This window comes from Euprymna scolopes, chromosome 22 (genome assembly GCF_053919585.1).
Source record: "Euprymna scolopes isolate OS-2025 chromosome 22, ASM5391958v1, whole genome shotgun sequence".
In the NCBI taxonomy this organism is placed as follows: domain Eukaryota; kingdom Metazoa; phylum Mollusca; class Cephalopoda; order Sepiida; family Sepiolidae; genus Euprymna; species Euprymna scolopes.
This window is the reverse complement of record NC_136503.1, coordinates 114950261-114963434: the sequence shown is the minus strand read 5'-3', so window position 1 is coordinate 114963434 and position 13174 is coordinate 114950261. Positions and strand designations below refer to the sequence as shown.

At 36.9% G+C, this 13174-nt stretch overlaps 1 protein-coding gene across 2 annotated transcripts in view; it reads left to right on the top strand.

The window, feature by feature from the left end:
* The window catches only part of LOC145243674 (uncharacterized), a 284330-nt gene that overhangs the window by 205036 nt on the left and 66120 nt on the right, over window positions 1-13174 (top strand). The window contains exon 4 of one of the 2 annotated variants that reach the window (XM_080106723.1): window positions 189-256. The exons of the other annotated variant lie outside the window; for it this stretch is intronic. Within the exon in view, the coding sequence (XP_079962849.1) occupies window positions 189-256 (68 nt within the window). The remainder of the gene's footprint in view (window positions 1-188; window positions 257-13174) is intronic. 2 annotated transcript variants of the gene reach the window in all.

Here is a 13174-nt window from a genome sequence, read left to right as displayed (position 1 = left end):
ATGGTGACTTTGTAGCTGAGTTCGAATCACTCAATCAGTAGTAATTGTCACTTCCTACACTGATGATTACAAAAGCATGAAATACTAGTGTCTATAGGTATATGAATAATTAATATTTATAATAATAATAATATATATAATGATAATTTTTACTTAAAGCACTTTTTCCCCATTTTTTTGTCATTCAGATTTTATTGATCATTTCAATGGGCGATATTACGTGGGTGTAAGTGCGTTTGTTCGTGTGCAGCTGAAGGTAAGAATAAAATTAATTGATTTTCTCTCGCAAACAAATCATCAATTATTTATTTTTACCAGTTATACATTGTTCTTCAACTCAGTCATTTTTATTTAGAATCCTGTAATAGTTACCGTATTATTTGGATTATTTAAACAATTATTCTTATCTTGGTTGTTATTGTCATGAATGGAGGTGTCAGCATACTATAACTATTAATACCTTTCAGAAGATTATGTCCAAAAGTGAATATGTATGTGCATGTGTGTAGCACATGAATGATAGAAAATAGTGGAAGAAATGAGGATATTTATTGTTGACTTGACCCAGACATGTTATGCACAAGAAGACAACACATAGAATGATACAAATTACATCTTTCAGTCTTAGTCCGATATAACTTGAATTTGTGTGTCACAACTATCACGGACAGAAGTAATACATGTCCATTTTCATTTATGCGGGTTCAAAGTTATCAGTCTTGTTGGCACCTGCCAGTATTTGTTGCATCCCGTTCTCAAATCTCCACACAAGAACTCGCATAACAGAGTTAAAAGGGGTGGGGTAACTCCACCTGAAACAGAATAGGAGTTAGCTCCTCATGATTTTAGTTCTATCATCCTAACAGTTATATTCACAGCATTCAGCCAATGTAACCTCTGACTTCCTTCACTTGTTTCTTACGGAAGAATGAATTTCAAAACCAAGAAATCGTAAGTGTCGCTTTCTGTACTAACAGTATTCAGTGGAAAGTGAAATTTCATATAGCTGGCAACATGTTTCATTATAAAAGTGAAAAGCCTTAGCAGGTTGTATGCAGGTACGTTGTCAGATTGTTCATGTGCTTGACTGAGCTTCTGTATCTGGTTTCCTCTCTATAAAACATTCAGAGTGGAAACTCGTCTAGCTCCAACCACTGTAAAGAATTTTCCTTGTTTCCTTTGTGTACCTGGAGCTAAGCAGAGCTTCCATATGTGGAGTTTCTTTCTGTTCATCTGTTCATCTGTGAAATACATTGAATCTGATTTCCAGCTGACTACAGCATGTTTTCAAGTCCAACATTAAAAAGTTCTTGATGAACTTAAGTATTAAGTAATCAAATTCTGCCTAGATCCAATTTATCGTTTGCAATCTCCATGGCGTTAGTCTCACCATCAACATGACACAAATCATTGGCTCTTATCCTTAGGTGGCCTGGGGGCCTTGATATCCAAAAACAGTGACAGGAACAATGGAACTCATGTATAGAAAATAAATTACACAAAGTGATACCGACCATCAGAATAGGAGATACAAAAAAAAAATGATGGCAATAAGAAAAGACGTAAAAAAAGACAAAAGTGGTGCGTGCATTTTTGTATGTCCAAGAAAGGCTGGGGGGGGGGGTTCTCAACCACATTAATATTTTTTAGAACTTTTTATATACTCCCCAGATTATAATATGTATGATTTGTGAATGGATGTCGTCTCTACATTTATTTTGATCGACTTTTATAAAATTCCCTCTATTCCATCCTTTTGCGTGTTTGTTTGTCTTTTTCGTATAAATAAAGTGAAACTAATCAAAGCGAAGTATGCTGCCTGGTTTTCCTGTCAGGAACGTCTTGAAAGCAATTAGCTTTGATCAGTCTTGAGAAAATCCTTCATATCAGACAATTGCTATTCATTTGAGAGTTCCCCCTTTTTAGGGGAGCTGGTTTTCCCAAACATCATGGGGAAACAAATACAGCGAGAAGCTCGACTGGCCTCAAACCAGACATTCATTTCTGCGCCTGCATGAGCTCATTTCTGCAAGTCAACTTTTTAATCGCTAAATTTGACTTCCTCTCGCCTCGTAGCGTAGCGGTAAGATCTCAGTTTTCTTTTCCGCCTTCGTGTCATGGGTTTGAACCTGCCTACCCTTTTTTTTCTTTTGCACCTCCAACCGCCCGCTAGTAATAACTAAACTCCAAATAGGATACACCTATGCCACCCACTCATATTTACTGAAAGGAGAAGAAGCACCATTTTGCATAACATGCTAAGAACCCTACAGAGTACAGCATATACTAATGGGCTGTGTGGACTTTGAGCAATCCCAAAGGAGACACTTAAGGGAGATCTTCAGCAAGGTTGTTCCAGCAAAAATTCTTAAATTCCTAAAATTAACAAAGATATATAACAAAATATAATCAAAAAGTTCTACTGAAACATTAATAACATTCAACTTCCATCTACCATATTATAATGTATGTTTTGGCATTAAAAGGACTCACAAGGTTGATATGCCATCAAACAAAGCAAATCAAAATTTATTACCTGGTTTCCTGACAAAAAAAAAATCAAGATATGCTTATCACATCCTAAACCAATAAAGTGGTGCATCTGGTGAAGACAATAGTGATGTTATGCAAGAAAAGTAAGGATGATCATTATGCAGCAGACAAGTGTTTCAGAGGAAAATAACAGTTTTTGTGACTAAAAGATCTATTGCTTTTTTTTTTTCTGGTCAACAGTTAAAAGTACAATGCTGTGCATATTCAAGGTGTTAACGTTCAGTGTTGTTATGGCTATTTTTGGAGAAATCCTTAGGGAATTTTAAAATTGCATTTGTTGTCTGCCCCGGCTTAAGCACTCTCCTAATGTCACAATTGAAAACCAAAAAAAGTGATTTCGTCCTAGTAGTGCACAAGTGCCTGAAAGTCTCCTAAGTAATTGTAAGTATGGTGTCTGGTGAGATACCTACTTTCTTCTGGAAGTGGGCTGTAGAGGATTTGTTGGCCACAAGTCGATATGTTGGTTGCTAAATTTAGGTTTGAGCCATAGAAAGGTGAATAAAGTTATCCAGAATATCCAAGAAAGCTACCCATTGGATCCGGCTGAAAAGATATGATTTTTGGATAATCATAAGTAAATCTAACAAATGAGACCCCACATCTAAGAAAAATAATCCAAATAAGATCACAGATTACATCAGCTGAAACGTTGAGATGAGAACAGTAGTTTAAATTCATATTATTTGGATTATTCGAACTACTGTTCTCATCTTGAGTGTTATTTTCTCAACATTTCAGTCGATGTAATCTCTAACTTTCTTCAGGTGTATCTTGTCAGAATCTTTCTACCAAACTCAAGAATTTACATGGAATTTTGAACAGAAGCCTTTATTCAATCCTTGAGGATAGCATTCTCTCATTCTGTCTAAACTGGAGAATCTTTCTGTGGAACTTGGGAATCTGCACAGAATTTCAAATGGAAGCCTTTACTTAATTCACGAGGGTAGTACACTCTTATTTCATCAGTCATGATGGGGTAGAAGTCCTATGTAATTTGCAATTCTATTTTTTTTTTTGACTCTCTGGTATATATCCGACACAGTTAGACACACTTAATCAATCAAGAACCACATCTGTCTATATAAAAACATAAGATATGAAGGGATATATACTCAAGAGTCAAAACAATGAAAAGAATATGCTGTTGTCACAGCTCTACTCATTGCATCATTACCTCACATAACATTAAGATCACGTGATGCCATCACTAAAATCATCTCCATTGTTTTTGTTCTAACATTCTTGTTTGTTTTAACATTTATACGTTAACATTCCTGATACGTTTCTACCATAATATTTTTATCGTAAAACTATTTTCCGTTTTGATACATATTTTCTAGACATCAAAAACGATCATAGTAATAATTGTTCAGATTACTTGGCATCCCCCGGCAGTGCTCTACATAATACATAGATATCCGAGTGTTCCATTAAAGTTCTCCTTTAACTCTCAAACTTTGAGTTAATAAAGTGAAAAACATTAATTTTCCTTTTCCCAGTTCATGAATTAAATATGCTATAGTTGATCGTTCCTTGTGGTCTCCTGATTTTACCAGATTTCACAACAAGAATTTATCTAGTCTGGTGGAATATCCAGCTAAGTGCATTTACTAAAGGCAACATCACTTTGAGAAGGTGCACCATTCCTGATATGAATCTGTGTGCATCCATACTAAGTGGGGATCTTATTTGGGCTGTGAATATTTTTTTAATATTTGATCAGGAAAAGTATCCTTGTGCTAGATTGTCCTGACAAACCTCTCTATTGAGAGACTGGAGACACTTCAGGATATTGTCTAGTAGGCATTCACTTCTTTCCCAAGTACAACTTTCTGTATGAGCAAGCAAGTTTTAAATCCGCCAGTGTTTATTATAAAGCAAAAAATAATTTGGTATAAAAATATACTTTAAAGTTTACACTCCAGGGGCTTCTTTAGTTTTATTTTGCAATTTCTTAATTGTTATTGGGGAAACTAATATACAGTCACTTTTAACAGAAATCTATTATAAAAAAACAAGATTAATCTAGCTGCCTGGAAAGGATGTTACAATTTCTCTTCCAAGTCAGTCATTGAATCCCTTTTAGCCATTGTACCTCCCCCTTCTTGTGTGAATACCCTTAAATTAGTATGAGCCAGTTAAATCTTGCGTAAGAATACTTTTTTTTTGTTTTTCAGTTGTTAAGCAAGTGTGTGTCATTTTTCATTTTTTGTCACCAGGTGGAGCTGTGAATTGTTTATATTCCCACATATGTAATACTTTTGGAAAGGGTGTGTCGCGCCAATGGCTGACACACATAGCCGAGTCGCGTGTACCCTATGTTCCTTGTATGCCTCCACACAAAAGTGCATCATCAGAAATTGTGTCATACCATTTAGAACTTAAAAAGCATTTCTCTCCATATTTGCTTTCGGTGGCACAATACCTTTTCTTTTTTTTTTTTTTTTTTTTCAAACAATAAAGAAAAATGGGACAACGTGTTTGGTATGTTGCGTTCTTTGAAAACATCTCTTAGAAAAAAATGTGATTTTGATTTGGAAAACCAAATGTTACATTTTGTAAAACATGGAGCAGCATCTAAATTATGTTTTCAATGAAAATAGAGGAACATATTCAACAGTTGAGTCGCAACTTTTTGCAGGAGTCCGAAATACTCAAGTTTTTTTTAACCCAACTCTGAAGTCAAGAGTCTGGGGTGTGAATTAATTTTTTTTTTTTTTTTCAGCCAACGCCTTACCTCTGGTTGCGTTGCATATTATTTCTACTATGGTCGTGTGAGTGGCTTCATTCTGGATTCCCACATGTGGCCCGGATCTGCATCACCATCTCGTTTGTAATCATTAGACCATATGGATTTGAGTGAATAGATGAATTTCTGACAACAACATAGAATATCTTATATATAAAGCAAAGATTATTTTTCCATGTATGTTTGTGATCTATAGTTTTTATATTAAAAACTACATAAAGTTTCTTCCTTTAGTCATATTTGCACTGTTAGCGGATACATGAATTCACCGACTGCAAACCTACGTATGGGTCACTTGCAGGCTGTAAGTGGTGAATTATGATGCCTTATAACAGAATTGTAGCAGTCACAAATTATCTATTTTCTCTTGTGAATCAATGCCCCTTTTACTGAAACACACCCTGACCAATTAGCTGGTGGGCGAGGGGTGGGCATTGATTCATCTGTCCTTTAAGGAACTTTTTTAGCCCCTTTTGGGAAACAGTCAGTGAGCAGAGAGTACTGACTAGCAAAGAAGCCAAATATCTTTTTTCCTTTCTCATCCCTGTCCACTTGACATTCCAACATTAACGATTTTTATAAAAAAAATAACTGCTGCCAACCTAGGACTACACAAAGAACGGCTTTCTGACTGACAGACCCAAAAGAGCCTTCTATTCCTTCTTTCACAACCCGGACACAGTTTAACAGTCAACTTTCTGCTGTCGAAATAAATCCTTTCGTTGTTTTGTTTTAAAAAGGGTTCTGTTATTTGTTGTATGCTTTTATATTCAACAATTATTTTATTAGAGATGCCTACAACCAGTCTCCTAAAGGATCCTGGTGGTTGAGCATTCTTTTATTTCAAACCTTACTTTGGTTAGATGGGAGAGGAGCTTGATTTGATCAATTTGCTGGTCACGTTGTGCCGTAGTATGTCAACTATTCTTCAAAATCTGATTCTTCAAAAATTATTAAAACCTTATTTCTCTTTTCTATTTTCTTCCCAAGTAGATACTAGAAGGCAGTGGCTGAGATCAATCGTGTTGAGGACAAAGAAGATTATCAATGCTAAAGAATAATGTTTTCAAAGAGTAATATTGGATCCATCTCTGTAAAATTTCCTCCGAAGAATAACGTTTTTCTAAGAGGAATGTTTGATGTGAGGAATATTTTCTTGGAATGGCGTTTTCTGAAAGTAATGTCGCTACCCTCTCACAAAATTTTCTTCTGGGAGTAACCTTTAGTTTTTTACGAAGGAGTTTCCACCTATCAAGTAATGGTATAGGTCGCTTAAATAAAATATATAATTTGCTAGTAATGGAAGGACCTTATTTTCCTTTCTTTTGGCGATCGTTTTATTAGAGACTAGTAGGGTTACCCAGTGTTAAGATGTAACCTAATTTTTCTCTTTCTCTTTTCCTTGTTTTCACCCTTCTTCTCTTTACTACCTGGCCCATTCTTCTCTCTCTCTGAACACACACACACACACACACACACACACACACACACACCGAGTTGACATAAAGGAATTAACTTTGTGCAAAAAATCAGAATTGTTTCCCTTTAGTTAGTGGCTGAAAAACAGACACCCCTATACCCCAACAAAATTTATGCCAATTTGGGATCCAAGAATAAATATATTTTTTTAAATTTTAGATATTATTCATCTGGGGCAATACCAATCAAGAAAATACAAACTTTGTGGTTGTTTGTTTTATAGTTTAATTTTTACTTTTTAGCTGGACACACACACGCACACAACTGCTCTTTACATAATAGAATATTACAAAAGATAGTTTTACAATTTATGCTAAGATTGGCTCCAATGGATGTGGTTGTTGCCTTATGTTAACACGTGTTGATTATCTGATTATACTGAAGTACTTGCTAAAAACATCTTCAGGGTTTTCCTATTCTCCCACATACTCCTTCTCTATCTATATAAAATCGAAGTCCGTCCAAAGATGGAGTATTGTTGCCACATCTGGGCAGGAGCTGCTAGAAACAGCTTATCCTGCCTTGACAGAGAACAAAATAGACTTCGTAGCTTAGTGGAGATGCCCTTTTCTCTTCCCTACAATCTCTTTCCTACAGCCTGTCTTTGTTTTATTGTTATTTCCATAGCAAATGCTCGTCTGAGCTCCAATCTCTGGTCCCCCCTCCCCCCCGCTAGTCTTTCACAAAAAACACCTGTCTAGCTGAAACCACTGTCAATAATTTTCCCCATTCTTTGACTGCGCCGAAGTCAAAACGTAAATTCCATGAACAAAGTTTCTTTCTTAGAACTGCACGCCTGTTGAACTCTCTTCCGTTTGCCTGTTTCCCAGCTGACTACAACTTGGTTGTTTTCAAGTCCAACATAAACAAATTCTTGATGAACCGCCCCCTTAAGTAATTCAATCTACCAAATTTCCATTACTAATGATTACTACGATATTATCCCATCTCTCGGTCGGTTTGTTAGGGTTGTCCACTGTCGCCCCTGCTCTACGTCCTGGCATTGGAGCCTTTGCTCCGCAAGCTGAGACATGGGGAAGCAAATTCAGCCCTGCACAGAATTGCTATACCTGGTGGCTAAACTGCCAAGGTATCCGCATTCGTCGATGACGTCACAGTCTTTATGTCAAGCTTCTGAGACATCAAGATCGTGTCAGAAGCGGTCGCTCAGTATGAAAGAATTACAGGAGCTAAGATAAACCGCAGCAAGTCGGTCGGACTGCGGTTGGGTGCCTGGAGTGGCAACTTAAGCCTCCTGGCGCCCTTCAGCTGGACGAATGCCCAGTTTGGATTCTTGGCGTGTGGTTCAGACCGGGTCTCCAGCTTGACAAAAATTGGTTGGAGGTACAGGTGGAGGATGCAGTCAACTCGTGGCTTCCTAGGAAACTTTCCTTAAAGGGTAGAGCTGAGGCGTGCGCTACGTACATCTTTCCTCTCATCCTTTACTGACAGGCCGTACTTCCCCTGCCTGCACAACACCTAAAAGCTCTCATTGAACTCTTATCCTCGCTCCTTTAGGATAGAGGAAGACAATGCGTGAGTAGACAGATCTGTATTCAACATCCATGTAAGGGAGGCTTGGGAATGCCGGACTTGAAGAGTCATTGAGACGCTGAGAGGCTGGCCTTCCTGAGCCACTATATGCAAGAAGATTGACCGTGGCACCCTGCGGTTACTGCTACCTTTCCCAACCTAATTCTCAACCTTTCTGTCGAGAGCTGTCGCAAGCCATGGGAAGAATCTGCCTTCCTAAAAGTGCCGAGCCGCACTAAAATGACTACCAAGGTCTAGTGACCTTGTGACTGCTACCCGTAGGGAACTCCACAGGGATATAGTGAGGGGGCCGCCGATGACCCGCTATGCACGTGTTTGGGTTGGCAGCAGAATGAGATCTGCTCCGTGTGGAGTTGGGCGCCAGGTTCAAGTCATCTGAACAATTCAGAGTTCTCTCTAACCTGGCGATTGGTCCGAAATGCACTTCCACTCAACAACATACAATGCAGTTCCGGGTTTTTGGAGTCGCCTGCTTGTCCTCATTGCAGAACAACGGCCATAGAAATGACTGATCACGCTTTCTTCAATTGCCGCGAACTCTGTCGGTACTGGTCGTATGTCAGCAAGGTGATGGCTCGCATCAATCCCAAGCATCCTCGGCCGATTACCGTATGCAATGTCATTGACAGCGTGAGGCCGCCATGGAACCGGGAAAGATAAATGGTCTACATTATGATCCTGGCTGTGTCGAGAATGGTGATTTGGATGTCACGTCTGCAAGGTGGACGGGAGGGAGTGTTGTCTGTTTCTGATCAGGATCTGATCGCTTTCTTTAAACACTAACTACGAGTGAAGATCAGATGTGAAAGAAGAAGGCTGCATCGCGCAGCATTTGACAGAAGATAGATACATGTAGCAAGTCTGTGTATACAAAAAGGAGCCAAATTTGAATACGTGTTCCCTGCTTAGGTGTGGAACATGCAGTTTCGTCAAGTATAACTTAATCTTTAGTCTCTTAGCTAGTTCAGTGAATGCTCTATCCCTCCCTGACTAGGAAGCCTCCAAGATCCTCACCCCCTCCTAACTGCAATTTTTTCTTTTCACCTCTCCTTCTAAATTTCACCCCCCATTCCTCATCCACAAAATTTTTTTTTCCCCATTTCATCCCATGTAGAGAGCATCCCCACTTAGAGACTGTCCCGCAAGAGCTGAGGTTCCTTTACAAACTAAAGTGGAACGGGTAGTCTATCAACTAGACGGGGTTGGGAGGGTCCTACTAATCACTGCTTGTATTGTTTCTTTCCCCGCCCTCGACACAAATGAATTATTGTATTACCTTTATTGTTATCTTTTTTGTTTTTACATGCTAATAAAAAATATTTTAAAAATTGGTTGTTAAGTAGGACCTCCCCAAGTACAAAAGGGCGAATGCGGTATTATGGTGGGAGAAGATTCTAGCTAAGAGAAACTTTTGTTTAGTGCTAGAGTGACAAGGATGGCCAACAACCCCTATTTTTCCCTCCTTTTGAGTTGACCTTTTGCCTAAGTTTTTTGTTCATGTTTATTTTTGCCTGAATAAAAGATTCAACATCTCAATTGTACTCAAATACTTATTAAAGACATCTATAGGTTTTGCCATTCTCCCACATTCAGTGGCTGCTATTCCCCAAATGGTCACCCATCAAATACTGGCCAAGCTAAATGTTGTTTAACTTTCGCAATCTAACAAGAAGCAACGTGTCAATGTGATTATTCACAAGAAAAATTCAAACTAATTTTTAATGTATTTTTTAAATTCATTTATTTTTCTTGCTGCAAAATAATGTTCGCCTCCACCACTTCCTTTTAGTTAAACCAGTCAAATCTTTCGACCAATGGCAATTTGTTTTCACAATCTAATGAAAAATCTAAAGATAATATCCTGTCTCCTTTTTCAAAAAAAAAAAAAAATTTAAATAAATAAAATCAACCCATGGGAGGAATTTTAACTTTGTTGCTTTTATGCATAGAAAAACAAAAACGCAATAAAATCTTTTTGTAATATTTTTTTTTACCTTTTTAAATTTCATATTTTATTTATTTAACCAAGATTGTTTATTAAAGATAGCGTTTTCTTTCTTTTTTTTTTTTTTTTTTTTTTTCAATCGTGAAACCCAAAACTTTAATTAAAGTTATCCTAACCCAACATGATTGCTTATGAAGATAAAGAAAAGATAGGAACTCCACATGGAAATAATAAATGGGGTTTTGGACAAAAGTTAGGCGATTGTGCAGCATAGTTACCAAGAAAATAGGGATTAAAAAAAAAAACTTACAACAAATAACTGATAAAAAGTAAGAAAATTTAATCTTCTATCAATCTGCCTAATTTTCTTCTTTTCTGAACTTTTTTTTTTTTGAGTGTTTGCTTTTCTTAGATTTCTGTATCATTTCCTATAAGAATTGTAAAAAAATATTAGGATTCAAGATGGTTGCCATTCTTTACTTGATGCCGAGATTCAATGTTGTATGTCTAACAACTGAAAAAACAAAAATTAAACAAAGATAATAAGTCCAATTTTTGACCAATCTGTATATTTTATAATTTTTCAAAATTATTTGTGCCATACTTAACTAAGTTGCAGCAAAATTGTCATCCATCAGATAAAGCATGCTGGCTGGGCTAAGTAAAAGTGATGATTGTAGTTAGCTAATGTCTTCCCTAATTTTTTGCGGAGCGCTACCAGAAGCTACTCAAGTACTCGATGCTGATGGACAATATGCACGTCTTTTAGATCTTTTTCTAACAACATACCCTTAATTGTGCTTATCCTCATTTTGTCTCCACTAGGATCTTCTGATCACTCTGTTGTCACAATAAAAATCAAAACAAATTATAATAAAACCCCAAATATTCCTCTCCATCGAACAGTATATCGAACACTCTATGGCTGACTGGGACGGTTTCTGAACATTCATATCAGAACTACCCCTGCGCTCTATATTTAAATATGTATATGTAATATATATTAAAGAATGCATCTGATATAACTAATTAGTTAACTATCGGCATAGACAGCAGCATACTCCCCAAAAAATTCCAATAGAAACCAAACAGCCAACCATTTTTTTTTTTTACACGGTGGTCACCACTTATCAAGGCCCGGAAGTCACTCAGGGATAAGGGTTATTGCAAGTACAGTACGTTAGTGTGGAGATTTAATGAAGTGTTTACTTAAGAGGGCGATTCATTAGGAATTTGTTAACGTTGGACTTGAAGACATCCAGGTTGTAGTCAGGTGGGAAGCAGGCAGACGGAACAGAGTTCCACAGGCGTGCAGTTCTAAGAAAGAAGCTTTGTTCATGGAATCTACCTTTTGATTTAGGCACAGATAAAGAGTGGGGTACGTTCCTGAATGTGCTATCGCCATTACATACAGACACCACTACTTCAATTGCTTTAAAGGTGATAAAATAAATGTTTTAAAACTAAAGTTGCCTATAGTACTACCAGCAATCACTGCAAATAGATTATAGAAAACGCAAGAATGTTGTATGCTCAGTCCATCAAGTCCAAAGTAGAAAAACAGAGGCTTGCTTCCCATGAGTTTTGGTGAATAACAAACAAGGTCCTAAATAGATGCATGCCCTCTATCCCAACCATCATCAATAGGCCTGAGGTAATTTTCTCAGCATCTGACAAAATCAAACTCTTTGCATCAAACTCAACCCTATGCGATCAGAATCTCCTACCTCCAGAATTTCCTCCCAGGACAAAAAATAATCTGAATGACATCCACATATCTGTTTGTGATATTCCCACACTCAAGAACTTTGATGCTAAAAAAGCAACTGGTTCTGACAATATTTCAGTTATAGTACTCAAAAAGCCGCAACTAACACCTATTCTTGCAAAGCTGTTCAATCACTGCATAAAGGAGAAATGCTTCCCAACACCTTGGAAAATCTCATTAGTTTGTCCAATATTTAAAAATAGTGGAAATCAGTCTTCTGCATCTCAGTACAGACCAATTAGTCTTCTGTGTGTCATGAGTAATTTGCTTAAATCTGTGTTAGATAAATTGTCAACCACCTCAGCAAAAACAACCTACTCACCGACAAGCAATATGGTTTCTGTTTAGTGAGATCTATAGCTGATCTATTCACTGTAATTTCACATAGGATCAATGTTACGTGTAAGATAAATGTCTAGGGGTAGACGCATATATATTAAAAAAAAATATATTGAAACAAAAACTAAAAGGAGTTTAAGAGAGAAAAAGAGGAATTTATTGGACAAGTGGAAACAAATATTTACAAAAAAAGGTGTAAGACTCCAATGTTAGTTCACTTAGTACTTCCCACGATGTAGGATAAATACCTTTTACTGTTAGCCAGATGCCATATTGAATATCCACTCTAGACAAGGGACATAACTAAATATGTAGAAGATAACTCCAACTTTAACATTGCTAGTGTTTTCTAGTGTCAAGTGTAAGTCAAAATTCAAACAAAAAGAAAAAATAAATAAATAAATAAACAAACATAGAAAACGGCTTATTAACACAACAAGTCTCTTAGAATTTCAGTAGAGGCTCCCATCTTCGTCAAACAGTTTGCGACCTATTCCTGTCCCCTAATCCATTTAATTTGAATTTCTTCCTTTACCAACATTTCCTTTACTCTGGCTACATCATAGTAAACGTTATCCCTTATCACAAATCGTTCATCTGCGTAATGTCTTATATTAAATTGCTCTCCAAATTTTTTCACTTGATTCAGCCTCCATGAACCTTTTTCTTGCAGAATGTAAGACATTTAAATTTATTCTAACCATATCACTGGTTGTTAAAGTGTCTAATGCAGGTAACTATCAAAATTGATGACATATTTATGTTGGATCCAAAAGCTAATTTGGGT